Source organism: Trichoderma asperellum, chromosome 6, assembly GCF_020647865.1.
Source record: "Trichoderma asperellum chromosome 6, complete sequence".
Lineage (NCBI taxonomy): Eukaryota > Fungi > Ascomycota > Sordariomycetes > Hypocreales > Hypocreaceae > Trichoderma > Trichoderma asperellum.
This window is the reverse complement of record NC_089420.1, coordinates 3,150,262-3,176,326: the sequence shown is the minus strand read 5'-3', so window position 1 is coordinate 3,176,326 and position 26,065 is coordinate 3,150,262. Positions and strand designations below refer to the sequence as shown.

At 50.3% G+C, this 26,065-nt stretch overlaps 12 protein-coding genes across 12 annotated transcripts; 5 read left to right on the top strand and 7 right to left on the bottom strand.

Annotated features, from left to right (window-relative positions):
- Window positions 1-546: 546 nt before the first annotated feature.
- On the bottom strand, window positions 547-3,513 carry TrAFT101_010476 (uncharacterized protein). The gene is made up of 4 exons (XM_024910280.2): window positions 2,484-3,513; window positions 2,185-2,409; window positions 1,822-2,114; window positions 547-1,760 (listed from the first exon to the last, which is right to left on the bottom strand). Exons 1-4 carry the CDS (start codon window positions 3,341-3,343, stop codon window positions 1,162-1,164), a joined length of 1,977 nt encoding a protein of 658 aa, XP_024756271.1. The 5' UTR covers window positions 3,344-3,513; the 3' UTR covers window positions 547-1,161.
- A 587-nt stretch (window positions 3,514-4,100) lies between these two features.
- TrAFT101_010475 (uncharacterized protein) lies at window positions 4,101-4,676 on the bottom strand (the record flags this gene model as incomplete). The annotated part of the gene is made up of 1 exon (XM_024906256.2): window positions 4,101-4,676. The coding sequence occupies one exon, from the start codon at window positions 4,674-4,676 to the stop codon at window positions 4,101-4,103; it is 576 nt and encodes a 191-aa protein (XP_024756270.1).
- Window positions 4,677-5,224: 548 nt separating this feature from the next.
- On the top strand, window positions 5,225-6,330 carry TrAFT101_010474 (uncharacterized protein). The gene is made up of 2 exons (XM_024907062.2): window positions 5,225-5,718; window positions 5,794-6,330. The coding sequence occupies exons 1-2, from the start codon at window positions 5,297-5,299 to the stop codon at window positions 6,221-6,223; spliced, it is 852 nt and encodes a 283-aa protein (XP_024756269.2). The 5' UTR covers window positions 5,225-5,296; the 3' UTR covers window positions 6,224-6,330.
- On the bottom strand, window positions 6,295-6,935 carry TrAFT101_010473 (uncharacterized protein). Its single transcript, XM_024908926.2, has 2 exons — window positions 6,502-6,935; window positions 6,295-6,448 (listed from the first exon to the last, which is right to left on the bottom strand). Exons 1-2 carry the CDS (start codon window positions 6,747-6,749, stop codon window positions 6,430-6,432), a joined length of 267 nt encoding a protein of 88 aa, XP_024756268.1. The 5' UTR covers window positions 6,750-6,935; the 3' UTR covers window positions 6,295-6,429.
- Window positions 6,936-7,408: 473 nt separating this feature from the next.
- Window positions 7,409-8,011, top strand: TrAFT101_010472 (uncharacterized protein; the record flags this gene model as incomplete). The annotated part of the gene is made up of 2 exons (XM_066128977.1): window positions 7,409-7,639; window positions 7,727-8,011. 2 exons carry the CDS (start codon window positions 7,409-7,411, stop codon window positions 8,009-8,011), a joined length of 516 nt encoding a protein of 171 aa, XP_065985103.1.
- Window positions 8,012-9,325: 1,314 nt separating this feature from the next.
- Window positions 9,326-9,478, top strand: TrAFT101_010471 (uncharacterized protein; the record flags this gene model as incomplete). Its single annotated transcript, XM_066128976.1, has 1 exon — window positions 9,326-9,478. One exon carries the CDS (start codon window positions 9,326-9,328, stop codon window positions 9,476-9,478), a length of 153 nt encoding a protein of 50 aa, XP_065985102.1.
- Window positions 9,479-9,934: 456 nt separating this feature from the next.
- Window positions 9,935-11,827, top strand: TrAFT101_010470 (uncharacterized protein). Its single transcript, XM_024908925.2, has 2 exons — window positions 9,935-10,125; window positions 10,194-11,827. Exon 2 carries the CDS (start codon window positions 10,378-10,380, stop codon window positions 11,644-11,646), a length of 1,269 nt encoding a protein of 422 aa, XP_024756266.1. The 5' UTR covers window positions 9,935-10,125; window positions 10,194-10,377; the 3' UTR covers window positions 11,647-11,827.
- A 229-nt stretch (window positions 11,828-12,056) lies between these two features.
- TrAFT101_010469 (uncharacterized protein) lies at window positions 12,057-14,768 on the bottom strand. Its single transcript, XM_024904502.2, has 4 exons — window positions 14,645-14,768; window positions 14,539-14,587; window positions 13,746-14,485; window positions 12,057-13,687 (listed from the first exon to the last, which is right to left on the bottom strand). The coding sequence occupies exons 1-4, from the start codon at window positions 14,654-14,656 to the stop codon at window positions 12,107-12,109; spliced, it is 2,382 nt and encodes a 793-aa protein (XP_024756265.2). The 5' UTR covers window positions 14,657-14,768; the 3' UTR covers window positions 12,057-12,106.
- An 809-nt stretch (window positions 14,769-15,577) lies between these two features.
- TrAFT101_010468 (uncharacterized protein) lies at window positions 15,578-16,279 on the bottom strand (the record flags this gene model as incomplete). Its single annotated transcript, XM_024904501.1, has 5 exons — window positions 15,578-15,587; window positions 15,648-15,697; window positions 15,756-15,818; window positions 15,883-16,047; window positions 16,226-16,279. The coding sequence occupies 5 exons, from the start codon at window positions 16,277-16,279 to the stop codon at window positions 15,578-15,580; spliced, it is 342 nt and encodes a 113-aa protein (XP_024756264.1).
- Window positions 16,280-16,739: 460 nt separating this feature from the next.
- On the bottom strand, window positions 16,740-18,687 carry TrAFT101_010467 (uncharacterized protein). The gene is made up of 2 exons (XM_024907061.2): window positions 17,968-18,687; window positions 16,740-17,839 (listed from the first exon to the last, which is right to left on the bottom strand). Exons 1-2 carry the CDS (start codon window positions 18,301-18,303, stop codon window positions 16,970-16,972), a joined length of 1,206 nt encoding a protein of 401 aa, XP_024756263.1. The 5' UTR covers window positions 18,304-18,687; the 3' UTR covers window positions 16,740-16,969.
- A 202-nt stretch (window positions 18,688-18,889) lies between these two features.
- Window positions 18,890-23,658, top strand: TrAFT101_010466 (uncharacterized protein). Its single transcript, XM_066128975.1, has 2 exons — window positions 18,890-19,550; window positions 19,603-23,658. The coding sequence occupies exon 2, from the start codon at window positions 21,107-21,109 to the stop codon at window positions 23,261-23,263; it is 2,157 nt and encodes a 718-aa protein (XP_065985101.1). The 5' UTR covers window positions 18,890-19,550; window positions 19,603-21,106; the 3' UTR covers window positions 23,264-23,658.
- On the bottom strand, window positions 23,618-25,999 carry TrAFT101_010465 (uncharacterized protein). Its single transcript, XM_024910787.2, has 2 exons — window positions 25,356-25,999; window positions 23,618-25,288 (listed from the first exon to the last, which is right to left on the bottom strand). The coding sequence occupies exons 1-2, from the start codon at window positions 25,563-25,565 to the stop codon at window positions 23,651-23,653; spliced, it is 1,848 nt and encodes a 615-aa protein (XP_024756261.2). The 5' UTR covers window positions 25,566-25,999; the 3' UTR covers window positions 23,618-23,650.
- Window positions 26,000-26,065: the final 66 nt, after the last annotated feature.

Sequence of the window (26,065 nt, the reverse complement as noted above, 5' to 3'; positions counted from 1 at the left end):
ATGTACATGAATACTTATACTGATAGGGTTGAAAAAAAAAAGCGTAGATACAGTATCTCTCAAGTGGAAGCAGGCAATTCTCCGTATTGGGCAGATTGAGACCCATAACAAGAGACACCCAGTGGGGGATCTCCAGAATGCGGCTATTTGAATGGCCGTCACATCTTGTTTATGATACGGAGAAACTTCTTTTACCGGTCAAGGTCGTAATGTGAACTCGTGAAACATTGAATTGCCATAATTGGGAGATTTCACTTGACAGAAAATTATCCCGCAGGTTTGCACGTCGGTCAGAGTCTAGTATAAAAAGACACCAGGCATATCATTTTGCGATGTTTGACTCTTGGATGCTGCTCATCGGCAATAACAGTTATAGCGCTGATGGCCTTCTAAATAAAATGTTTGGGGTTGGCGAAATCGGAGAGGCTAATAGATGGAGTGATTTGCCATAAGAAACGTGGGAAACATTAAAGTGGATTGATCATCTCTCATCTAGAGTCCATAGGACGATTGACGCCTGCGTTCACGCTCGAAATGAAGTCTGTATATAGGCCTAATGTATTTGTGAATGGAGACTTTTATTCATACAAACATCCAACTTCAAAGCTTAGAGCTATTATATATGTCGTCAATCTGTCGCTCTAAGCTGAGAATGCATTAACAAGCGTCCAACTATCAGACCGATATTAATCTAGATTAAACGCCAACCAATGTAATGCCTCTCAAACCCCTAAGAAAGCACGCTAGCATAACTCCAAAGAAATCTCCCCTAATTAAATCAACCGCTTGCTTTTAGAGACCCTCCTCTTGGTAATCTTCATCCATCCAGCCATTAAAAAGTTAAGCATAAAGAACCGTATATGTGCATCTCCCACAAATGGCAAAGTGTGCAGGATATCTCTGTGAATATGTACGCAGACTACCATCATATAAATAGCCTTTGGTGTCTTGATATGAGAATCCGTGCTCTAGGAAATGTATATCTCAATGTTTCAGTATCGGAGTTCGTCTTCTGGCGGCGGAGTCTTGAATCCCGCCACACTACTCCCCGCACGGTTAGTTGTATATATAATACGACATTGCATAGCATGTTGTCGTACGGGTGATACCGAAAGCCATCCCCTTCGTTCAACCCGTTAAAAAGAACATTGTTAACACGCCTCAGAAATCCCAGGGCCCAAACACTTGTGTCATCCAGTTGATGTCACCAAAGTCTGGAGGCAACTCAGGATCTGGCATCATAGAGTGGTCGACCAACAAAGTATGCTGCGGCGCAGCGCCTGGAACAACTTGGCTGCTTGGCGTTGGGAGTCCTCCTAGGTTCTGCGATATGGCCGGCTCCCAGTTTGAGCGCACATTGCGAAGGACCTTTGTGCACTTCCCAAATATTGATACATCCTCAGGTCCGCCTCTCAGGGGATAAAGCGCGTCCGCCTTGGTAAAAAGGTCGATGGTTCTATCTAGATACGTGCCAAGGTCTGCCGTATTGCGCATAATCTCCTTGTCCCAAGCAGGGTCATCTATAGTCGTGAGCCTGTACAGCAGAGCGTGGATCTGCGCAAGCTCTATATACAAGGAGAATGGCATGCCCACAAAATCTGTAAGTGGCACGAGAAACAAGGTATCATACCAGGCCCGAGCAGCGAGGAGACCCGCGTACATAGAATCGATACGCGGCGAATCTGGGATTTTGGTCCCGCCAAAGAGGCCAATTGAGTGGATTTGAGTTTCGGTGCTGTAAATGTGCAGTTGTATCACCGCTGTTTGAACCAAAGTAAGCACAACTGTCTCGCCGGAGGCATGAAGTGTTGATTGACTTACCCTTGGACATTACCCCAGCCGGCAAAGTTTCGCGGATCTTCTGAAGCTGGCAGAGAAGATTTCTCTTGAAGACGTACGTGGGAGCTTTATCGGGGTCGAGTCTGCCGAAGTCACGCCCGACAAAATCGCTTACTATGAGCTTTCTTGCTTCTTCTCCAACAAGCTGGAGTTTAACCAGTGCGACTAGCGTTTCATCTGCTGGATATTCCTTTTCATTCTCCAGTAACTCCAGCGACTCTTGCATGTGTAGCGTCCAAGTGAGTGGCTCCATTTTACCAAGAAAAGCCGCACACCTGATGAATGACGGTTAGGTATTTTCTAGTAATGCAAAGAGGGGATATAGCAGTTACTGGCGCCACTTACACTGACGTGATGAACCAAAACCCAAGAACGATCCTCCGTTCTTCCATTGTACGGTTCTTAGTCTGGCAGTTTGATGTTTTGCTTCCCCACGCCTTGAAACAGACCGTCGAATACTGCTCTTCGTTGGGAAATCTGCTGAGGCCCAATTCGTAAATGATACAACTACATATATGCGAATACAACGTAAGAAAGGGCTTGTTGGCAGCACCGGCATTCATTGCCGCCCTAAGAAGTCCGTCAATTAGTATTACTCAACTAGCCACACCACTTATACCACTAAGCTAAGAGGTAAATCTTACCATGATACTAGAGTTATCAAGCCTTGAAGTATCTCTATGCTGCGCTCGTGATTGAGGATCATCCGCTGCGCAATTTCTTGGCGCAGCCTGTCTCTCATCATAGCCTGTTGCGGCATGGACATGCTCGTGACGTTCATGATGCAGAGCCAGAGGAAAGGAGATTCCCTCTGCAAAGCTTCGGCCGTGAGATCGGGTCTTAGATGCATAAAGGGGAAGAATTCGAGCCACTGGCGGAACTTGACAAGGTACACTTCGGCCTCGCTGGGAGCTGGTTCCGGAAGCCTGTCCAACAGACGCGGAGGTGGCGTGAGGTTGGAAGGGTGCGAGTGTGACTGTGATGTTGTTGCCGCGTCGGCTAATGAATCGAGTCGGCTTATAAAGGGTTGGCATGTTGACGTGGACGACGCTGATGAAGGAATTTCGCAGTGCGATGCGCCGTTCATGGGAGGCGGTACAACAGGCGACTGCTGCTGCTGCTTCTGGAGGTGAACATGATGCTGCTGTTGTGACGGCGGCGGCGGCGGCGGCGGCGGTTGAGGTTGCGGTTGATGGGATTCATGATGCTGCTGATGATGCTGGTGCTGCTGTTGCTGCGTCGCCCGCAGTATCGACACCAGGTCATCAAGCTTCTCCTCCAACTGCGCGGTTCTCGAGGCCGTCGTCCTCTTGGCCACTCGTTTGCGCGACGTCACCATCTGCTGGCACTCTTTGCCTAGGCGGTGGCAGCGGTCGCATTTGCCTCCTTCTGGCCTCAAGATGCACCGACACTTGGCGCGCGAGCAGTTGGTGCACGAGCGGCCATAGCCTGCTGGGATGCCGCCGACGGAGACAGAGTCTGGCGGAGGCGGCGCCGGGGCCATTGTCGTGTAGGAGGCGGCGCGAAGCGAGTGTCTGCCGAAGCTGATGGTCCAAATCCGATCGACGCAGGTTTCCTGCAGTGCTGGGTTGGAGTCGCGCAGCCGGGATTGGGGCTCCCTACTCCGGAGAGGTTGGCGGATGAAACTCTCGCGCTGGTTGATCAATCAGGGACTCCAGGCAACGGGGTTCAATGAAGCTATTGCTGCTGCTAGAGTGGCTGAATCAGCAGATTGATCGGGGTGCCGGGTATCGCGGACAATCCGAATTCCGAGACTGTGATGGTGTGATTGGACAGTTGCTGAATGCCGAACAGAGCATGGCCAGGCACGATATCGATGGATAGAACAGCATAGGGCCATGCCGTAGAAATGAGGTGAGATTAACCGGCCGAAGCGCTTCATTGACAAGACTTTGAAGGAATCGATGCGATATGAAGCTCTCATTGGCTGTGTATTGCGACTAAAAAAATCTTGAGGCTGTGTTTCGTTGCTTCGTACAACAGCTCAGCTGCTATTGAGACCGCTGGTGGAGCCTGACAAGGAGACGCGCGCGGTGATGGTTTCGCTCAACTCAACTCAGTTTCACTCGGGATCAACTACGCAATTATCTGTGAGGGATACCGCTGCTGGGTCGACTTCTGCTCAGGAGCTTGCAATATATTCCTCGCGCGTAACACCTTGTAGGCATCAGATTTGTAGCGGTTACGAATGACGTTGGCCACCTATAACCAGGTTCTTTTTTATTCCTGCAGGGGCACTTCTAAGCGTTGGAATTGTTCTGGCGTTTGCTATTTTGGTTATTTGAGCGCCCTGCAAGTGTGGAATATATATATTTCTTTTTAGTTGGAATATAGTTTTCTAGGATGGTTCTAAAATTCGAGGCATATTCAGGTAGGGTCGGAATATTAGAGTCGCCATTTGATTCAAGGATGGATAGATTATCTTGAGTAACGTAAGCCCACGAAGGCGTACAGCGTGCTCCTACAGCTTCTAGGAAGTCTATTTTGCCGATCGTTCCCTCTATCTCCGGGATTCTATGCTGGAAGGCTTGGGAATAGGCTTCAGACCATCGGGCGAACCACTTTCTCGGGTTCACTCCTGAATTATAGGCCTCCAAGAGGACTGCCTTATAGGCGCGCCAAGCTGACATCGCGATGCTCGTATCGCTCGGAGCAAGCTTATCTTTCAGCTCCTTGAGCAGCTGCCTGGTCGTAAAGACCTTGTATTCGTCCTCAGGGTTGGCCTTTAGTGCCTGGATGCACACAACCCAGTCAGCTTGAGTTGCTAGCTTTGCGGTGCTCTGCAGCGTGGCTGAGGACTCATCGTAAGCTTCCATTGAGAAAACACCGCTCGCAACGGCTAAGGCAGTGAATGGCCTTAAGGGCCGGCTCAAATAGATAACATTGTTTACAAGAAAGGTCTCCCTTTTAAAATAGCGCTCGGTTGGGCAATGTAACTAGGCTACAATGAGCCTAACAGCATTCCTACATCGTCACAGTTTCCTTGATAGACGACTGCGATGAGATAATCTGGAAATTTCTAGTCGTCGGCTCATACAGTCGGCCAGGCTGTTTTATGCCATAGCTGGATTAAGTATGCTTCAAGATAGCTTCACATCAACCAGAGGGGCTAGCCAAGACCATGCTGGCTGGCGGGAGACATCCCGCATTTGAACAAGGATGCGCTGCACACTCCATTGCAGTCAGTTCTGGCAGCGTGACGAAAAAGAAGAAAAGGCTGAAATAGCCAGAAGCCATCGATAAATTTAGACGATTCTACCCATTCCGCAGCCAATTCATTTCTATGCTCAAGCCCGGTGGAACTGAGGCTGCTGCTCTCCCATAGCTCGCATCGGCAAATCGTTTTCGCCGCCGACAACCGGCACGTCAAACTATTATCCGAAGCTAGCCATTGCGACGAGCCCGAAGCCATAACCCAAACCCCATACTATTGTACATGCATTGGCAATCCGCCTTCTCGATTGCCAGCTCAACAGCCAAATCATCGCCACCAAAAATGTCTGTCACCGGCCTCGTCGCAGTCGAGACGCTGCCTCGATTTCTGCTCCCGCGGATCAGCTGGACTGCGCCGCTCTCAGCATCTCGACCTGCTGCAGCCCAATCCTTTGCCGCGCTGCAAGCGAATCAGCGAAAGTCAATCCACAGCTCAGTGCCCGCCTTCAACACAGGTTTCTCGGCGAGACGGTGCAATGGCAGCCAAGTGCCGGCTCTAAGGAGAGGGTTCCATGCGACTCCTAGGCAATGCCGCGAACATCACTTTGATACGCTCAAGTTCGTCAAGCGGCTAAAGGATGAGGGCTTTACGGAGGAGCAGTCAGTCGCCATGATGAAGGTGCTCAACGATGTCATCCAAGAGAGGTTCGTAGCTACGACCAAGACTCGAATACACCAATTCTCCACCAACCGTCATTCTAACCTTGATACCTGACGCAGTATCCAAAACCTGACACGAACCATGGTGCTCCGCGAAGACGCCGCCAGAACCACCTACACCCAAAAGGTCGACTTCGCTAAGCTGCGCTCCGAACTCGCATCCGCAGACAGCACCGAGTCCAACGCAACGCGCAATGCGCACGAGCGCCTCACCAACGACATTGCCAAACTCAGCAGCCGGCTGCGCGACGAGATTGGCCGGACACAGGCGAGCGTGCGGCTTGACCTTAACTTGGAAAAGGGGCGCATTCGAGAAGAGGCTGTCGGGCAGGAGCTCAAGATTAAGGAGACAGAGACCAAGATTGAGCAGGAGGTGGCGGCTTTGAGAGAGAAGCTGGAGCAGGTCAAGTTCCAGACGCTGCAGTGGCTGATGGGTGTGTGCACCGGTTTTGCGGCACTGCTGCTTGGTGCTTGGAGATTGCTCATGTGAAGGGACTATTTGCCTTGGATGGGGGGAAGTGTTATGATATAGAGATTTCACGTATATATTATAAACACCTGCACGTCATTCAGCTGATGATCCAACTTGGAACTCACACAGATGGTATTATTATCATTCTCGTTCGCTATTGATATGCTGCATCACTGTCAATCTCTTTCTGCTCCTCGTGTCTCCATCCTACCATTATTTCATACTCATTTGTCATATTGATCCCTAGAACCAGTCAGCCACATACGGCAATCAGCACTTACGCTTGGTTTACATGCCTTTCGCAAGCTCGCTGCCCCATTCTCTCTCCCAATCCAGCCCCTGTGCCGGCGTCGCCTTGGAAGTTGCCTTGCTTTGCGCCTTCAAGACCAGATTGTTTCACTGCGCTATGGGAAACATTGGAGAAGGCCGTGTCTTGACCGGCTGGATCCGTATCTTCCTTCAAGATGGCATGGCCTCCTTGAAGGACGTGGTCGCCATGCATATCCGCAGCATGTGCGGCAGCGGCAGCTCTGTTCATGTTCATGATGGCGGAGGATGCAAATAAGAAGACTTATGGGTGATTTCTTTACGAAAATGTCGATGTGTTGCCCTTTGGAGATGATGGTGCTATTGACAGATGATGGTCAGCAACAGCATGCGATATGCAGTGGCCCGTGCCGCTTTTTATACCAATTGGGCAATTTAGCTTCGCCCATGACAGCACGGTGACGATTTTGTTGAATTGTGTCTGGGCGTGGAGGGATACTGTGCTTGTTTAGAGTTTGGTGGCCATGCTGACCGTGTGAAGTCCTTCTCTCGAAGCATGAGCCGGAGACTGTGTGCCGAAATGGCTGCTTGGAAGCCAAAAATAGAAGAGGAATAGCATGAGGCTCAACTGCTAGGGCGTCTAGATGTAAGTTGGGGGCTCATGGACTCATGTACTGGTGGAGGAATATAGTACCTACATGTACCTTTACTGTTGGAGGTTGAAAGGAAGCAGCAGACTGCATTTGAATTTCCATATCTGCTTCTCTTGAAGAGGGATGTACAGATTGTTTTGGCCAAGCCCGATATCCCAGATAATTTCTTCCATATTCAAGAACTCGGCTTAAATATCAGCATTCTCATCTGTCAGGCATAATACGTTACCAGAAGTCGATAATCGAAAAATAGAGAGAGTGTATGTGCGGTAGAGGTAAAAAAATGGACAGCCAACATTTACCGTGGAATTATGGCCAAGTTTCCAATGCCTCTGTCGAGAGTTCCGAGTCGATACTGCAGTTTGATGCATCATTTTCCGGCTCTAGAGATAATCCCAGGACTCCTGAGCATGATTTTAGTGGCTTGTCATCACTAGATTTAAGTGGCAGAGTCATATCTGTCACATTTACCATTCCGTATAAACTGCGAGCTCTGAAAAGACGCCATGATTGGGTATTCATTCTTCAATTTTTTCTTCTCATTGTTTAAGAGCTAGATTCTTCATAGCCCGTTCAATATTTCCAAGGCTGACCCGAATAGGAAGTAGAAGTCAGCAACCGCCATGATCATTCCGTCCAATTCGATGCTTTAGCTCATCTCTCATCCCCAGATTCTCCCTGGGATCACACCATCGTTGGCTGGACTGGAGAAGTGGCTTTTCCTAAAACAGCCAGCATTGGTGAAGAGATGCTCGGTTGGGGGAGTATCCGAGATATCTCCCTCCCACAGAACAAATTTAAAACCAAAGCATTCATCGATTACTGCAGCATACAAAGTCTGGAACGGCAGCTGTATGATGTTGAGCTGAAAACAGTGCCAGTCTAGTTAGCGGCCACATCAGAGTTTTCGGTAGATAGAATCACGTTGAGAAAGCAAATGAGATGGAGGCGGCTTGTCGATACCGTCCTTTGTCCGTATTTCCACGGTTATAAATTTTCGCCAGAAGCTCTCCGTGCAGAAGAAGGATGGGTTGACTATTACTTCATGATGGAGTGCTTTGCTAACAAAATCTGCGATATATACAAGCCGGGCGATATAATAATGGTTCATGATTATCATCTGATTATGTTGCCTCGTCTTCTTCGACAACGTTTGCCAGGCGCATATCTCGCGTTTTCTTTTCACACTCCCTGCCGCACATTTGCAATGCCATGGCCGCTCAGAGGAATTTTTGAAGGTGTCCTTGGGTCGAATATCATCACCTTTCAGGCGTTTGAAGACGTGATGGATTTTGTAGGCTGGTGTGCAAGGAGGCCCCCAGATCATTCATCATATTGGGTAACTCGAGCTATGGATGTATGTGCCGTTCTTCCAATGGGGATCGATGTATCCAGCGTTATATCAGCTGCACAAAGTCAAGCAGCCAGAAAACAGTGCGAGTCTCTAAGAAGAGCTTTTAAAGACAGGAAGATTGTCGTCTCATACAACACGCTCGACACTAGAGCGGAGATGGCAGATGTAGCGATGGGGTTTGATCGAATGTTGACGCAGATGCCCCAGTGGAAAGACCGGGTAGTCTTGTTACAAGTAATATGCACATCTAGGGCTGGAGGTATCCTTGGGGAGTACTCCACCAGTCTCCTTGACGAGTTCACTGGCACGGTTGGCGTTGGATATGATTCAAGTCAGTTTCAGCATGTGCTACCCTATAAAGGGCAAGTTTCAGAGCTCGAGTTTCATGCTCTGCTGCGAGCCAGCGACGCAGTCATTTTCCCCTCAACTCCTGGCGGTCCCATGACAGCAGCCCTGGAGTACTCTGTTTGCCGGTCCAGAGACAATAAACGCCCCATCATCTCTGATATGAACCCAGTTACTCGCCAGATTCCTGAATTCATCACATACCGCCGGGGGATATTGACAGCATCGCGAGGGCAATCAACTATGCCTTGGTGCTACCTGACAGGTCGCCGATGGAGAAATTTCACCTCGAAGAGTACAATTTTGGTATTATGAATACTGCTGAGCGCTGGACGAACAGTATCTTGCATTATCTCACGGAGAAGTTGCTGCCTAGCCGTACGCCGGCGGGCACTTTCGATGGTAGCTCGTACGGCTCGTGCTCACCTGAAGAGCTCACTGAAGCATAGGATGCTGATGATGAGCTAAGCGGTGGGAATAGGAACATTGCAACCGGAGACGATGGAAGATACTGTGGTCAAGAAGACTATGAAGACTACGATAAAAAAGATTATGATGATGAAGACTATGATGGTGAGAAAGGACAGAAAGGCGGGAACGACAGAGGTGGCGATGGTAGAGGAGAAGACAGCTTGGAAGGGGACACAGAACTAGAGGATCCTGAAGAGAGTGAAGAGACGGCAGTTGAGGAGGAAGAGGAGCCGGTTGAGAGGCTCGTGACGCGCTCAGTGGAGCTTGAAAGAATGGGATATCTAAGAGAATCATGGGCTAGAAAGGTGCCATCAACAGTGTGATTATTCGTATCGTTATGTAGTTGGTTGATACGTTACAATATCCGTACTGCGTGGAAGTGCGAGATCCGTATCCCGGGGAATTGAGAAGAAGGAAATGACAAAAAATAACATTAATAATAAACATGCTTCAATCACCATTTCTAATTGATTGCCATGTAACCTCCAAGTTTCCGACAAAGTCTAGGTTAGCATCGACGAATCCCCGCGATCCGAAACCCTTGTAAACCCGTGCAGCCAATGTCACAAGATCTCGCAACCACACGAGCCAAAAAGCCTATACCCTTTCAAAAGCTCTCATAGGCCACCCTATCAGCCGACTGCCTTTGACTACGATCATCAGCGACAAAAAGTTTCCCTGGTCCCGTGAGGATCGGCCGCGTGGGGTTACATCATGGCGGGAGCAAAGGATTTTTGTTTGGGCCAGGTGAGCCCTTGTTATACGCAGGATTGCACGCATTTAAACGGGCGCTCTTTTGGAGCTTGCAGTGTGATGTCGATGATTAGAGGGTTCGTTTTTTTTTTGTTTGACTCACTGGGTTGATTATATATTTTGTGTTGTATTGATCTTGTAATAGTAGTTGGTTATATATATATATATATATATATATATAATTATGATGGATTTCTCGTTTGCGACTTACACGGGTGGATTATGACATTTGACCCTGTAATTGACATCAACTCGTTTCGATCAAGACACTCGTTTCAAGTTCGTTTTTTCTTCTCCTTTTCCCTTCTTCATAACCTATCCGTACTTCCATGGACCCAAATCCCCCCTTTATCGCCTCTTGGACCGCCACGCCCATACCCAATCTCTCCCTCTCGGCAGGCGGCCTCCTCGCCCTCGCGGACCTCAACACCATCGCCCAGCGCACAGCCATAGCGGGCGGCTCCTCCTGGCTAGACGCCTTTGTGCTCGCGCCGGGCCTGCACTACCAGCAGGCGGCCGACCTGCTGACGCCCGAATATGGCGCCGGCAGGCCGGTGCTGTCGATGGCGCTGGACGGCGGGGCGGCGCGCTACGTCGTGAACAATGTGGCCATGGTCAAGTATCTGCGGCGGCTGTGGGAGCGGGAGGGCAAGTACGGCGTTGTGACGCTGTGTGTCAAGATGGATGAGGGTGAAGGGCTTGGGAGCGTTTTGACGTTTGCGTCGTCGCTGTCGTTGCTGCTGGGCCATGAGGCTTCTGCTTCTTCTGGGAAGAAAGATCACCATAATACTAGTAGTAATAGGCGGAGGTGGCAGAGGAGGCAGCAGCGCGGGCTGGAGAGGTTGCGGGGGATTGATCACGAGAGCCACGTCAAGGAGGCGCTGGAGATGGACTGGGTGAGCCATGCGCTGTATCTGCTGAGCCCGCTGCTCACGGTGTCGGCGATTGTGTTCATGGTGTTGTTGCAGGACTGGTGGGGGCTGGGCTTCATCATTGCGCTCATGGCGTCGAGGCTGGCGAATATCTGGGCCATCAAGGAGCGTTCGCGGCCTGCCGCTGCGCCGCCAAAGCCCCTTGCCCCTCCTGCAAAGGACGACGCTGCGACGTCGCCCGAGCCGACGGCGGTGGCTGCTTCGATCGAAGCTTCTCTGCCGCTGCCTGTATCGCTGAAGAGAGAAGACACGGGCATGACGGAATATACCATCGACTGGGGTCAGAACCGACGGGTCATCCTCAAGGGACTGGATGCTGATTTGCGAGCCGTGACGACGGAGGCGTGGTTGCGCGCGAAGACCACGTTGGAGGGATATCTGGAGGCAATGTCCAAGCTCATTGTTTACATGGTTGCCTCACTGAGCGGCAATCTCTCTGAGGCCGGCGCCATCGTCCTCATGTCCCTGCTGCTCATCAGCGCCGGTCTACTGGGATTGAGCAACGCTCACGCAACCAGCATGCAGATGCACGGCCGCAGAGTTGGAAGGTTGAAGGTGGAAAAGGTGCAGATTGCGCCGTTGGATCCGAGACTGGCTGTGGAGGGCCAGATAGACGCGGCGCCGGAGGGTATCCCCGTTCACATTGTACCAGTAGTCAGCAATTAAAGTCGGAGCAAGTTTCTTTCTTTCTTTCTTGTTTTTTTCTAGAAGGGCGTTATTGTACTAGGTTAGATATATCAATATGTATATGAAAGAAGACGTGCAATTTTCTTGTCTTCTCTCCTGCCCCAGCTATACCGTGTCCCTTATTTTTATAAACGCTCATACTAGGATGGGTGTAACTCAGACACTCTATCGTAACAGAAAAAAAAAACATTTCGAAGAAAGCATAGCGCGTGAAGAGGAAAAAAAAAGATTGAAACACATCCCAATAAAACCACCGCAAATATATCTCCTGACTGCTCTTCGCGTCCGTAAGGTAGGCTTAACTGGTGCGCCAATGTCACTGATAGACAGATCTAAAGAACCCGGTGAATAGAAAAACCATTATATATATGTATATAAGTACATCCTTCTTCGCGTATAAATGGTGTCGTGTCCAGTGGTATAAAGCCGTTAAGACAGCCTATGCGTCGGCTGGCGGGTCTGCTTTCTCTCCTTCTCCTTCTTCAGCCGGAGGTTCTGATTTCACTGGCGGAGTCACATCTGCCATGGTCTGATCTTCTGGCGCAGTTTCAGGCTCCAGTTCAGGCGCTGGCTCTGGTTCTGGTTTCAACTCTGGCTCTGGTTCTGGCTTTGACTCTACTTCTGGTTCTGGCTTTGACTCTGGGACCGGGTTTGACTCTGGCACCAAGTTTGACTCCGGCACCGGGTTTGACTCTTCCTCTGGTTTTGATATCTGCTCTGGCTCGGGTAGCGTCTCCGGCTGCGGGATATCGTGTGTGGCCTCCTCTTCAGTGATGGTTGGTGCGGTCTCAGCTTCAGGCTCAACTTCAGGCTCGGGCTCAGGCTTGGGCTTAGGCTCAGGGTCAGCTTCAACTTCAGGTTCAGGAACATCAGGTAGCGTTGTATCAACAGGACTCTCAGCTTTAGCCTCAGCGGCGGATGTGGTGTCGGGCTTAACAACTTCTTCTAACAGCTGTGACGCAGCTGCCTGGCGATCAAGCTCTCCCATCAAACCTCCAAGTAGATCAGGCTCATCCTCCTTGGCTGCAGGAGCATCATCGCCTGCTTCAGAAGCAGCCAACTGCGGCTCAGTTGACTCAGCCTCTGTGCTCGCAGGGAGAGCTTCTTCCTTTCCATCTTCTACTGATGCGTTTCCAGTTTCTGAAGGTGCCTCTGATTCAGGCATAGGAGCTGTTACCGAGACTGAGTCCTCCGGCTTGATTGTATCCTCGGTCATTGTAGACAGTTGATGCATTAATATCGGCTTCTGGGGTCTGTCATCTGGCTGGACACTGGTTTGGCCCTTGGAGGCTTCATCAAATTCTCGGGAGCTTTCATACTCAGCCTTTGGGCTTGAGATATTGCCTACTTGGTCAGGAGGAGGCAGGGCCGTTTCTTCAACGACTTCCCCAACAGCTCCTTCAACAGCTCCTTCAACATGCGGAATATCTCGCTCAATAGCCTCCCGAGGAGCTTCTCCAACGATTGTTGACGGCGGCTCAGCGATAGTAGAGTCGGCTGTGTTATCAGCTGGCGTATCCAGAACTGGCTGAGCAATTGCCGCCTCGGATTCAGTGTTCACTGACGGCGCAGATGGGGAGGGCACAATGACAGCGTTCCTAGGAGGGGTGTCTTCATGCTTGATTGGCAGAGAAAGAGGGTTTTCTGGGGGGAGTTCGAGCGTAGGATTTGCTGGCTTAGGAGGCGAGGACTCTCTTGGCGCTGGCTCCTCTGGTGCTGGTTGTTCATCCTGCATCTCAGTATCCGGGTTGTCAATTATGTGAGACGCATCGACCATCTCTTCATCGTGATCCTTGGAAGCATCTAGGACGGATTCGTCCTGTGGTTTGACATCGTCAGTTTCGTCGCCTTCGCCTTCGCCTTCGCCTTCGCCTTCGCCTTCTTCTCCATCTTCGCCTTCGTCACCGTCGTCACCGTCGTCGCCCTCTTCATCATCCTCCTCCTCTTCGTCGCCATCTCCTTCACCATCGCCCATTTCGCTATCCGGATTTGGAGGCACGTTCTCGTTTTGCACGAGTGTCTATGTTCCAGATAATTAGTTTCAATTCAACACAGTAACTGTTTAGCAAAATACTTACGACTCCTCCATTGCTCTCTGTCTTGACCGCTGCTGCGACTCCAGCCGCTGCAGGCACACTTCTAGCAGCCTGCGCATCTGCAGATGGCTGCTGTTTGGACTTCTTCTTGCCTCTTCCAGGCCCAGCCTTTGCTTTTCTCTTGGGTGGCGGCGGCCGTCTTCTGGCTGCTGCCTGTGGTACGGCCGCATAGGTATCAGGCTGCGCCGCGGGCATGGACTCAACCCTGGTTGATATGACTTCGCCATCCACCCGTTGGCCTTCAGATAGAGTGACTTCCTCCGTGTATGGATTTCCAGCTGCATCCATCCGTCGAACTGTGGCCCTAGTCACCGTCGGTCCCTGGACTTTCTCTTCTATTGTTCGGCTAGCCGTGGTGACGGTGTTCTTCCTACGCTTAGCAAGGTGCGAAATCACCGGTGCCTCGACATTCTTAGGCAGCTGCTTCCAAACCCTGATCTGATAACCCTGCGCGCTTGTATCCTCCTCTTTCTTCTCGAGTTTGTCTTGCATGTTGGCCTCGTTGTCCGCTTCCTCGTCCTCGTTCGGGAGTGGACGCTTGTAGAGTCGGCCGGAACGCGCAGCGCGGAGGAGCTCTTGCGTGTGTGGGGGCAACAGAGTCGCATCTTTGGGCATGCCATGGATGAGTTCGATGGCCCAGATGTCGTTTTGCTGCTGCTGCTCCTGCTGCACCGGAGGCGCGACGTTGACCCATTCGTGCCGCCATTGACGGACTGGAAGACCTGCGATAATCAGCTGCTGTCGCGTGAGAATTCGATGCGCAATATCGGCAAACCTTCAAAATCGTCGTGTTCGGCATAGCCGCTACGGCCAGCGCGTCTTGTCTACGAGGCAATGTCAGCTCAGAGTGTCGCGCAGCCTTGATCGCGATGAAAACGTACTCCTGGCGCCATTGCGCCTACGCGGATTGTTGCAGAAAGCGGCTTCGCTTGTAAAGAGCAGCGCGGATTTCGGCGCGATTGCAGGCTTAATGTTCAATTCGTGCTATTCTGCGATGCACTCAAAACGACGTACATCCGATACACTCCAGTGTCTAGGACGAATCAATTGATGACTGGGACACGATCCTAATGTCGACTGGTGAAAACGATATGCATGCAGCCAATTAGAGATGTTAGAGAATGATGACATAAGCGTGCCTGTCAAGGTGCGCTTACTGCAGATTTCAGTGCATGGAAAGTATCATTCAAATATGCGCACACTTAAGAATGACTCTGCTTTGGTAGAATTACTGTAGTGTCGGTGTTGCAGATATTTTTGCTATTGAGGCATCTAGACATAGCAGATCCATACATACTGTCTCGAATTGAGCGAGCAAGGCGGACGAATAGGTAACTTATTTAGCCTTTTGAAAGCGCTTATACTGTTCGCACAGTATTGGGTAAGTGCCATCACTAGCACTCTACGTCCCCTGTGACTGCTGTAGCAATAGCTGGCAAGTGCCTAACAGAATGGTGGGGTACAGCATGCAAGATGCAATTCCAGCGCATTTCGACCTCAACAGATCTCCTCAATTGACGTCCCGCAGGACCAAGATATCGACCTCGTAGACACGAGATAAATCAGAGCTTCGTCCCATTAGATTGGACTTGGACGCCAGAGAGTTGTCGCAACCAGAATTGAGATTTTGTTGTGGTGTAGTAGTCTAATTTTGATTCATAACGATCCCGCAATACTCCCAAACCAAGCCGAAAAGTCGTCTCTCGACATTCCTGTGGTATATGTATGATGTACAAGCCCATTGCCATCCTACTGTACAGCTATCATCCCATCCGTGATTAATATTGTCGTTAACGCACACTTTCTCCGCGTAATCAGTCATGTCTAGATATATATCTGTTAGCGATTTCGGCGGTCTCTAATGGTCAAGGTGTGTAGACCCACCCTGTGTCTTTCTGCCTTAATATCTCTCCTGATCGACCGGTTTCTCTGCCCTGTATCACTGAAATCAGAGTTTGAAGCATTGCAAGACTCAGGTGGGAAACAATATACCGATTGTCCTCCCTCCACTACCAATCGATCCAACTTATAGAACTGTCCAATAACGGTTTGTCGCTATCATGCGCCGTTAGCACCTTACTCGCTGGGAGGAACGTGAGCGAGCAGCTTTATCTCATACCTTCATCGTCTGGAGTTCCTTCAGCCCCTTCTGGATCAGCTCTTGGATCTTGCGCGGGTCTTCTACCGCAATGTTTTCTCGGAAAGCATCTCGGGTCCGTCGCATCGCATATTCACGGAAATTGTAGGAGCTGAATTCTTTGCTCTGGCGCAATAACTGGCGATACTAAAAAAACGATCCTCGTTAGCTTGAGCATATAGCAAGGTTGAAGACATGTTGAAAGCTTGAAAGCACCCATATTGCTATTTTTCATGCATCCCCCACCACCATAGCAATACGTAGGCTTGCCAAGGCAACATGCCTTCTCCTTCTCGCGCTTTCGCATCGGGATAGAACAACTCACCAGTGATCGCGTCTGCTGTGGTAAATCACCCCGTAAGGTGCCGACTAAAGACATTGTGTGGCGGTGATATAGCGATGTGTTGTTGCCGCTTGCAAGTATGGGCGTTCATTCCTCATACCAAACATTGTTAATGACGGCGGGCGGTTCGGTGTTAGTCGGGCCGGAGAAATCCCTGCTCCGAACGGGAGCCCCGTCCGAGCTTTGCCCGGCGAATTTCATTTTGATAGCCACCCACTTATTGCTTTGGACCGAGTCGATGCTGTTTGTTGTCTCCGAACAGCCGAAGGGATCCGGTATATTCAACTTGGCCGTCTCATCCAGGGATCTAGACGGCTTTGTGCTACTTGGAGAGAGGTTCGTTGCTAGTGTTGATCCAGCATGCCTGTATTACGTTTAGCATAGACCTGAGCACCTGTAATCCGTACACAGCAGGCAAATAAACTACGAGGTTTGCCCCCATGTATAGGCAAGTAGCACTTTTTCCTAAATGGATGAGGTTATTTAGCTACAGTAATTGTTATATTTACGCCAAAAAAATTGCTTATCCCTAATTCTCGCGCTGATGGCATTTTATTTTGTGCATTTTGAGTCAGAACTGCCGTCTGACGCTCTATACAAACTTGGATGTAATGCAAGCATGCTCGCCTCCCTGATAAAAACATTGAAACGGCGTCGGGGTATGTCCTCCAATGATACATATTAGCTTCTAGTAATCCCTCCAAATCATTTCTCTTCAAATGTAGGTCATGAGCTAGATCCTCCAGAGGCAGCAAACGATGCCAAGGCTTGTGCGATGGTTTCAGATGGAAAGCCGTTGGTACGAAGCATCTGGTTAAATCTCGTATCCTGATTCAAGTCTCCCTCTAACTGAGTCGTTAGAGTGTACTGTCTCTGAGATTGATTTGGTTTTACGACAGTGACCGTTTGACTGTGCTTCTTTTCTGAAAGCAAAGGGGCGAAAGCCACATTGGTGACTGATGCATTGAGATTTGCCAATTCTGTGGGATGGCTGTTGTCAACGAGATTCCACTTGAGAATCTTGCCCTTGGCATGGCCTGTAATGATGGAAGAGCCGTCATGGCTGACTACCATGCAAGAGGCAGGTCCTACGCCTTCATCGGCCACTCCCAGTGGAGAGTTGATCTGCATAACGATAGACGCTAGCTCGACACTGCGGGATCCCAGAAGAGGCTTGTCGCCAAACAGTTCAACGAGATAGAGGCTGGCATCTTCGGAAGAAACGAAAAGGGCTCGAGCACAAGGATCCAAAGAGATGCAGAGAGGAGCCGTAGGGAACAACAGCGTCCGCAGGACCTGGCCTGAGTGATAGTTCCATAGAATGCAGGTCTTGTCCTTGCTTGCAGATACGCAGAGATTCGTCTCCGGGTTGGAGCCCGGGCCCAGCACAAGGTCGGTGACGGCAGCCCGGTGGTTGGACAAGTTCCTATCAGGCTCATGGCCAATATCCTGTCCGGGCTCCAGAAGACGTGACAGGGACCACACGTTGATGTTAGAATCATCCGAGGCAGATAACACGTGGTTGGGGGACACGGCAATGCAGCTAACGGCCTGCACATGGCATGGAGGCGTTGCGATTTGCCGCCCTGTACAGGTCTAGGCATCCATGTTAGCATATCTGACTTAGACGAGCAAGCCCCCCAGGATTCCCCTGTGTGAAAAATGACTAAAATATTGAAGAATAAAAGGAAAGAGAGAGCAGAAAAGGAAGAGACTAAACATACTTCCCAAAGAATTAACCGGCCTTCCGCTGTTCCCAGAACAAGAACGTCACCAGCGAGAGCGAGACATCTTATCCTTTCCTGAAAAGGAACAAGAGCCTCTTGGTTCCCCCGGGCTCGAGAATAGACATGAACATGGGCTTTCTGATCTTGGGCAGCAAATACATGAGAATCACTCAGGGCCAAGCAGTGAACTGGTGCTGAGCTCTTCTTGAAGGATGACTTGACAGCCCACGTGGGCGTTAGTGTGTGTGCGTAGATGCCAACGTCTTTTGATATCGCCGTGTTGGCAGCTATCGGTGGCCCGCACACCGAAGAAAAGAGCTCGTCTGATAGCATGGCGGTTTTAGCTTGAAGATGGCTAGACCTTGTGAAAGTGGCGTTTTTAGACAATTATGACCTAGATTGATTGTTTTCTCTGTGGTCCTTGGCTGCCTGGCCCAGACTGATACCAATGCTGCGCTGGCAATGAGAACAGGATCCGGTAATCGATTCACCGACAGCAGCTCAATTGCGCCAAGGTGATGCTAATGCCAATGGTCTGCTCACTAGTAGTTCAGCTGTAGATGCGAATTCAGGTATTGTATGTCCTCAGCAGCTTGCGTCTGGTCCCGTGGTTGTCGTATGAGTTCTCGCAGTCAAGCATCAAAAGCAAAGAAAAAACTAGCTGTTGGAAAAAACGAAATTTGACGTCTAGATGGGCTGCACGGTGACCCGCTATCTGGGGCGCCTAACTCCAGCTGCAGCCCATCGGATCCAGGCCTTTCAGCGCCTCTGGGTCTTCTGCTGCCGCCTGCTAGCGCCCCTTAGCGGCCTCTAGCCACCAGCGCCTCGATCATCTGCAGGCGACTAATCTGATGATCAGGGCCCATCCTGGCCGCACGTCTCTCGCCTACCACAAACTATTGCGTTCTCAACCTCATCTGCGCCTTTGCCTCTCTCTCCGCAATGGCTGGACTGGCAGAATCAGCGTCTCACCGACCTATCCCAGGTGCATATGCGAGTACGATGGCATGTACGAGCACCGCTGCTCCTGGCCGCGCCCTGCATATCGCCATAGCGACTATCTGCTGCCAGCTCATCATCTGCGTCCCTTGCGTCGAGATGCTTCGTCCCTAATGGCCTGTCTCGCCCTTGGCCCATAATCTCCTTCTGAGCCGCAGCATCTACCTAATCTAACTGCCAGTTGGATCTGCGGGGTCTCCAGATATGACATGTCTGCCTCCCGCACAGCTCGCTGTCGCTGTCCGGAGCGCGGCCATGTGGCGGTGGATGCCCCGAGTCTCCACAGCACTGCAGCTACTCTGCGCTGGTTCAAGGACCTGATGATACTGGCGTGATGGCTGACATGATGGTTTGCATATGCTCATACTCGGGCCTTTGGCATGTCCACAGCAAGAGGCCAATGGGTCTCCATTGCAAGGTCTTCGGGGACACGGGATGCGATGCGGACCCTGTCACTCGCCTGTCGAGACCCGTGGCTCTAATTAATTACCTGTTCTTCCTTTTTCTTGTCTGCAGCCAACAACAGACCAGAGTACAGGGGCAGCGTCCTCAGCCCCTCAGATGGTATGGAATAGAGCTCTGTACCACATACCACCCTGGCAAGAAACAGAGTGAAAGCTGACTTTGGCGTAGGATTGCCTAATACTGCGAATTAGACCCGTAGTGTTATGTGCCACACGGACCTGGTGTTGTGCACGAAGCAATTGAGAAGACAAAGGGGGTGCACTAGTTGCTACTTCGTGCTTTCGAAAGCTCCGCTCCTCACGCCACTCTCTGGCAGCCAAGAGGAAAAAAAAAAACGGAAAGAGAGAGAAAAGAGCAGGGGAGCAGGGGAGCAGAAAAAGAAAAGAATACAGCCACTCGCAAGGATCCATGTGCTAACTAGCCGGGTGACAGCCTATTTGCACTGCGAATACTACTAGTAGTGCAAGTAATCTCTATTTGTCGCCGCTGAGCTGGAGTCACACAAAACTGTTTTGCTCTAGCTCTCCAATAAATAGCATCGCTTCCTGGCTTCCGGGAGGTGACTGTCGCTCTGTAGACGGAGCCTCACTGAGCCGGAATGATTCTGATTCGTGATCTTCATCTGGGTACGACATGGCAAGCATTATTGGCACGGATCGAGACGAGGCACATCTTCCGAAGGTGCTGGCTGTCTAAGAATCTTCCAACTATAACCAAAAGAGACAGCTAGCTATTAGTTGCAGCCGCTCGCATAATCTCCCTTGCAGGAACCTACTGAGGAGATTAAAAAAGTGACCATGATAGAGAGAGCATGGCTCAGCGTCTCGACAGCGATGACACGCCCTCTTACTCCAACAATAAAGCACAAGAGATGATAAAGAAGACGGCACAAGCGGATATTCTCGACCTGAGCTTGGCACTATATCGAAACAGTGGTCAGATTTCGGAGCTTCCCTTGGCCAGATAGGGGCCTGGGCTTTGACCTTGAGGAGTTGGAGCTTTTTTGCTCTCAACACGTCGTCCGCCCCTCCCTTTCACCGTCAATAATTCATAGGCTAACAATGGCCTACACTAAACTGGAGCTGCATCTTTCTTCTGGTCCGCGCCAACCCCTGAATATGGCTTTTGCTTGTGCCACTAACCAGGATGTAGTCACCCTTCTCAAAAGTCTCCATACTTTGGCCATCGCAATGAGGCTCCCTGCAGCACCATTTATTATACTACACAGTCGAGATCTGAGATATCACTTTCTTGTACATATGCATGTGCCAGATCGGCCCCTCACCCGGGTGGATAGCCCACCAAACATCGGCTTCTGAGCAGGTTGACTTATCCAAATAGCATCTGAAGCTATTTTCCCATCACAAACCATTCGTTCTGCCCATCATCCTTTCTACCAAGCTCCTTCAAACGCAAGATAATATACTTACTACGACTACTTTTACTAGTAGTTGGACTGCCAACATCTCATCCCTTGTGTTTGACTCTGCCTGTGTCTTGTTTTTTTTTCCGCCAGCCGTCTCATACAACAACCTAGCCCTGAATTTCAACTACCACTGCTCACCAGCCGGAATCCGAACCTAGATATTCTGATAGATGTACTAGCTCAGTCTATCCCTCCCATGGTATAAATCTGCCATCCCCAGGCTGAGTCGGGACAGACGTAGCCTAGATGTCGGTTGCTAGTTTACAAACTGCCACCTCGCCAACCTGTTTTCTAGAACAGCCTGCCAACAGCTCTAGCAGCGCACCGACCAAGATCACCCTGGCCAGGGCCACGCGGAGAAGAGTGTCAAGTATGAAAGGACTGCTACCACTTACATTGTCATCGGCATCGTCTTGTTCGAGCCTCAATAGCCAGCTACCTGACGGAGCTCTGGAACAACGAGTAGATGACTATTTTCCAGAAGTTCTTGCCCGAGATCTGGAAATATCTAAGCCAATTTTCGAAGCTATAAGCATGACAGCCGGACCGCCAATGCCGCCTTCTTCTTCGTCATTCAATGGCTATGTGGACAAGCCAAAGACCACTACGACTTCTTATCGGCCTACTCTTTCGCCATATCAGTCTGCCCATCTACGCGTCCAGGCTCTTGGAGCTATCCAAGAGCGAAATTCGATGGTATCATTTCTTGACCAGCGAGAAAACGACAGATTAAACGATACGACATCTGATTCGTGCTCTGCAACTGAAACTGACACATCGTCGATATATTCTGCAGAGCCTCCATCTTTTCTGATACCGCATCTTTCTATAGATAAGAAAGTATCGAAGCTGCAGTTGGCAAACGCGAAGCCACTCTCGTCACACTTGTCGACAATACCGCAATCTGAGGGCTCTCGACATGATAGTAGTTGGATCGAAGCTGATTCAGACGCTGAAGACGAGTACAGAGAGGATGTTGGAATTTATAGCACTGCACCTCACCTTTCTCCAAGGCCACCAACGCCGCCAGAATTCGAAGCCAGTATTGGCTCTATTTCTTCCGGCGGAAGCATGCATAAGCTTCTGCATCGAAAATCGCATTCAGTCACGGGGTCCTCAGGTTTCGCGCCACCGCCGGGGCAACACTTGAGCAACTCGACAGCACAGATGTGGCGACCCAGCTCGACGCAGTACCCTGGGCAGATGCGGTATCCCGATAGTCCAGAGAGCCTTTATCTGCCTTTGCCACAATACACGCCTTCCATACCGCCGTTACAGAGCCCACAATATCTACCCGAAAGTGGCCTCTCTCGGCGTACAAGCAATACGTCAATCAAGAGACGGGCTGGCAGTCACGCGACTGAGGTCGCGTCAATGAATTACGAGCGTGCTACGCAAGAGTACAACCATTTTGTGTCTTCCATTGATTCAAAAAATGCGCCCAGATACGACGGTGTCTACATCCGCCCCTCACCCCCTCCGTCACCTCTCCCCAGTGTGCAGATGTGGCTCAACGGGAGCGCGCAGCTTTTTTCATTACCTTTTCAGAGCGATGAACTGGCTCGAGTGGTTCCTCTACCACCCGATGTCATGGAGACGCTGAGGGTTTCCACCGCGTGCTTTCCTGAGACGATGCTCCTCTCGTCCAGCTTGACTATTGAGACAATCCGAGCCTACTCTAGGAAGGCCAGACATCCCGGGTCAGATACTTCTCCTCTTCCCAGCCCACAATTGTCCGCTACTTTTTCGAAACAGTCATTGTGGAGGAGAGTGGTAAAGAGAGGATCACAGATGTCCCATAAGACGCGCGATCCGCATGTCGCTGGTAGTGGTGCAAGTGTCCTACAATCACCCAGCTCAAGTTCGCTGGAATCTCCTAAGCCATGGGCATCAATCAAGAATGTATTTGGAAACTGCTCTGATTACATCTGTGACGCGCTATATTCCCACATTGTCGCTTACAATTACATCTCTGCCCTTGTTGCTCGGTTTCCGCCATCAATGGGGCCCGGACGTTCATGCTCGCCCATAGAATTACAGGGCGATGATATTCCTAAGAAGGCAGCCTCTTTGCTTGGTCTTAATGAAGCATCAATTGTGACTTCAGCAGCAGCATCCGTTCGCTCTGCAAAAAGAAACAGTTATACGCATTGGGGTAGAGATGATGCGAGGACTGCTAGCCCAGTTGGTACTTCCGCAAGCCAGGACATGGCGGTTAGAAACATTCAGACGGAGCTGCTGCGGTGCATACGACGCCTCATTGCGACCGCTAGACTCATGTCTGAAAGCACAGCTGCGGGAGAGAAAATGGTGGAAATGGACATGGAGGATGCAGATGTGCTTCTAATGCGCAGTCTCTGCGAAATTGTCAGAGTAAATGAAGAGGTGGCATATATACTCTAATGGCAAGGTGGGTGTATGGGTATTGAATAAGTTGACTGAGATATTCTTCTCATACGGTGTGCTTTTCAGAGTTTAGCGGCGGGATAACGGCATGGAGAATATAGGGTTATTATTAATGTGACAGATGGAAGTATATTAAGGGCTGGGGTGGCTGGGAAAAGGATATTTATGCTTTTTGGATATGCAGCGGAATACAAACAGAGGATTCTACTTTCCATCATTCGGAAATAGGCGATAGCATGCATGTTATAAATGGCCATAAAATGTGAGCTGCTTCATAGATCGAACTGTGCTAAATCTCAAAGGATATTATCAGGTTTGGTAGAAGGAGAAGTGAAATAAACCAATAGTATTGCTTCGTTCTATGCTGCCTTCGCTTTCTATGCTCTAAATAGGAATGTTCTTCTCTAGCTGCTCAATCTGTAGTGGTCCGTTATCGTCGCCAAAAATTTCTTCGTACCATGGCGTGCGTCCTTTCTGGCACACGCCGTCCCAGTCTATCGGCGTCAACTTGGCCGGCTTCTCAGCTGTCGCCGGCTCAAACACAGTCACTTGCTTGATGTGGCGCTGCATGCCCGGTGGCCAATACGTTACGTCTGTTTTCCCATCTCGCCGGAGGGGTATATTCAGAAGTGGCCTTACTCTCTCGAGGCTCTGCAGGTGCGCGGTTACTAGTTCCCGAAGCAGAGGATAGAACCACATCATGTTCCACCACTGTTTTAAACGTTTTGGTTTGAGGCCATTGATGTATGCGTTGTGGTGGATGCCCACTGGAGTGACACCGAAGAAGAGGTCCGTATAAAGAGGTACGTTGCCCCAGAGGATGTTAGAGAGAGGGCCCTTATCGACGATGCCTGCTTCTTGGTTTTGATTCTGTAGTTCCTCGGGGAGAGTGATTATGCGCGGGCCGTTGGGCACGCCGGCCTTGAGTGATGCTTCTCGCATGGCGTTCTCATCGCCGAATTTGATGAAACTGCCGTCCTCTTCGGAGGAGCAAGTCGCCGGGATGGTAGTAAAGTTATAATCGAGTCCAATACCGAACTCGAATTGTTCGCCTGTAAGCGCCTTTGCGGCTATGGTGCGCATTTCTGGGCTGAGAGTTGAAAAGTCGTATTTCGATACGGTGCCGTCCCAGGTGGTTTCTAGTTCTCTCATCCACTCACGCCACATCTCCTGCTCGCCAACGACTTCCGCAAGGAGTGCCTGGTCGCTCCAAAGCTGTCGTCCGCTGCGGGCAACGGTCTCGATTTTGCGTTTGCAGCGCTTGAGGGCCTGCCGGAGTGCACCCATGGTGCCCATGATCATGCCGCTATTGATACAGCGAGGGCGGATTTTCTTATACTTGCGCGCTGGATCGAACCAGAGTGGCAATAGTTGGTCGGTGCCGTCGCCATACAAGTCTTCTGGCATGGGCGATTGGGGCCAGTGAGAATAATGGGGGTCGGAGCCGGATTCCCAATCTGGTTGGCAATCCTTGGCGGTCGTAACGATGATTGATTGCTCTGGAGGAGACATTGGGAAACTAGAAGTTGAGTTTTGCTGCGCCGCTTGCCATTCTCGCCGTATTCTCTCATTGGCTTCGTGATTAAGACGATGATACCGCTCAATCAGCACTGAGGGGGGGAGTTGAAACCAAATATCATATGCGTCAACAAGAACAGCCAGATCATGTTCGTCTGCACCCCCATCCAAGTCGGCCTGTGTTAACAGTTCTTCAATGACGGCAAGCAAGCTCTCAAGTTTTGCGATGTGGCTTCCTGCAAAGTGCCATTCAGGGTGGTTGAACTCGCCGCTCCAGTTTAGCAAGGTCGGCAGGGGATAGCCCAGAGCGACTGCTGACATGACGCTTTTGCAGAGGTGAATATGAGGCGAGTCGGCTGGCATGAAGATTCGTAGCCGCCGCTCACCGCCGGGATCCCTGGAAGTGACTGGGCCGAGGGCTTCAATGACTTCTCGCCCAATGACGCCAGAAGCTGGTGCTCTGAATTCAGGAGAGGGACCATATCGCATATGCTCAGATGCAGACTAATACGTATTCATTAGTTTGGATTCGAAGCAGTGGAAAGCAGAGAGCGGAATCATTCTTATATACCAGAGCTGAGAAGAACAGGCTAATAGTTAAAGCTATCAAGAATAGGATCTGCCATATTATGCTCTGGCATATTAGCTGCGAGCATCGCCGGAAGCCGGTGGCTTTGGTGGCCATTGTCTGATGTCCATGATTTGGTAGGGCGCGATAATCTGTTTCGGAATCCGATTGGCCAAAGACGCTGGCAAAGGATCCTGGAGACACGCGTCGCATGTTTTCTTATACTGCAGCTGTGGTGAAAAGAAGCCTGCTGTATGAAGCGAGGGGCGTGTAGCGATTATCACCGAGTATCTCTACAAAACTAAAGTCACCGCGACTTGATGCATCTCTTTGGCGATGGCTTTTTTTTTTTTCGAGAACGCGTGAAGAAAAGGAGATCAAGCGGATTGATTCATTTTCTCTCATTTTTTTTTCTCGCACCCTGTCCTACCGAAGATCCGGAGAGCATTTACCGCTGATCGCAGGCGTGAGTCTCATAAATCGTAGCAAACGTGGGTCTTTGAGCTCCAGTAAAACCGCCAAATCAAGAAGCGATTGGCATCTCCATCGAGTGGATGAGAAGAGGCAAGGAAAAAAAGACTACGCGTCACCATGGCTTCTCCTTTTTTTTTTCTTTAAATTCGTTTCAAAAGTGATTTCTTATTTCTCCAATTCAAAATCTCTCAATATTTGGTTGTTTCCTCATTCTTCGCTTCTGCAGCATTGAGTCAGGC

What these genes read in the sequence shown, in the direction of transcription:
- TrAFT101_010476 (XM_024910280.2), bottom strand. Translation starts at nt 3,343, where the DNA reads ATGGCCCCGGCGCCGCCTCCGCCAGACTCTGTCTCCGTCGGCGGCATC. An exon ending in TTGATAACTCTAGTATCATG is followed by an intron (nt 2,410 to 2,483) that starts GTAAGATTTACC and finishes CGGACTTCTTAG; the next exon opens with GGCGGCAATGAATGCCGGTG. An exon ending in TTTTGGTTCATCACGTCAGT is followed by an intron (nt 2,115 to 2,184) that starts GTAAGTGGCGCC and finishes GTCATTCATCAG; the next exon opens with GTGTGCGGCTTTTCTTGGTA.
- TrAFT101_010469 (XM_024904502.2), bottom strand. An exon ending in CGAACACGACGATTTTGAAG is followed by an intron (nt 14,486 to 14,538) that starts GTTTGCCGATAT and finishes TGATTATCGCAG; the next exon opens with GTCTTCCAGTCCGTCAATGG. An exon ending in CAGAGAGCAATGGAGGAGTC is followed by an intron (nt 13,688 to 13,745) that starts GTAAGTATTTTG and finishes TCTGGAACATAG; the next exon opens with ACACTCGTGCAAAACGAGAA.
- TrAFT101_010466 (XM_066128975.1), top strand. Translation starts at nt 21,107, where the DNA reads ATGTCGGTTGCTAGTTTACAAACTGCCACCTCGCCAACCTGTTTTCTA.
- TrAFT101_010470 (XM_024908925.2), top strand. Translation starts at nt 10,378, where the DNA reads ATGGACCCAAATCCCCCCTTTATCGCCTCTTGGACCGCCACGCCCATA.
- TrAFT101_010474 (XM_024907062.2), top strand. Translation starts at nt 5,297, where the DNA reads ATGCATTGGCAATCCGCCTTCTCGATTGCCAGCTCAACAGCCAAATCA. An exon ending in AACGATGTCATCCAAGAGAG is followed by an intron (nt 5,719 to 5,793) that starts GTTCGTAGCTAC and finishes TACCTGACGCAG; the next exon opens with TATCCAAAACCTGACACGAA.
- TrAFT101_010465 (XM_024910787.2), bottom strand. Translation starts at nt 25,565, where the DNA reads ATGCGACGCGTGTCTCCAGGATCCTTTGCCAGCGTCTTTGGCCAATCG. An exon ending in GCCTGTTCTTCTCAGCTCTG is followed by an intron (nt 25,289 to 25,355) that starts GTATATAAGAAT and finishes AATACGTATTAG; the next exon opens with TCTGCATCTGAGCATATGCG.
- TrAFT101_010467 (XM_024907061.2), bottom strand. Translation starts at nt 18,303, where the DNA reads ATGCTATCAGACGAGCTCTTTTCTTCGGTGTGCGGGCCACCGATAGCT. An exon ending in GCCGGTTAATTCTTTGGGAA is followed by an intron (nt 17,840 to 17,967) that starts GTATGTTTAGTC and finishes ATGGATGCCTAG; the next exon opens with ACCTGTACAGGGCGGCAAAT.
- TrAFT101_010473 (XM_024908926.2), bottom strand. Translation starts at nt 6,749, where the DNA reads ATGAACATGAACAGAGCTGCCGCTGCCGCACATGCTGCGGATATGCAT.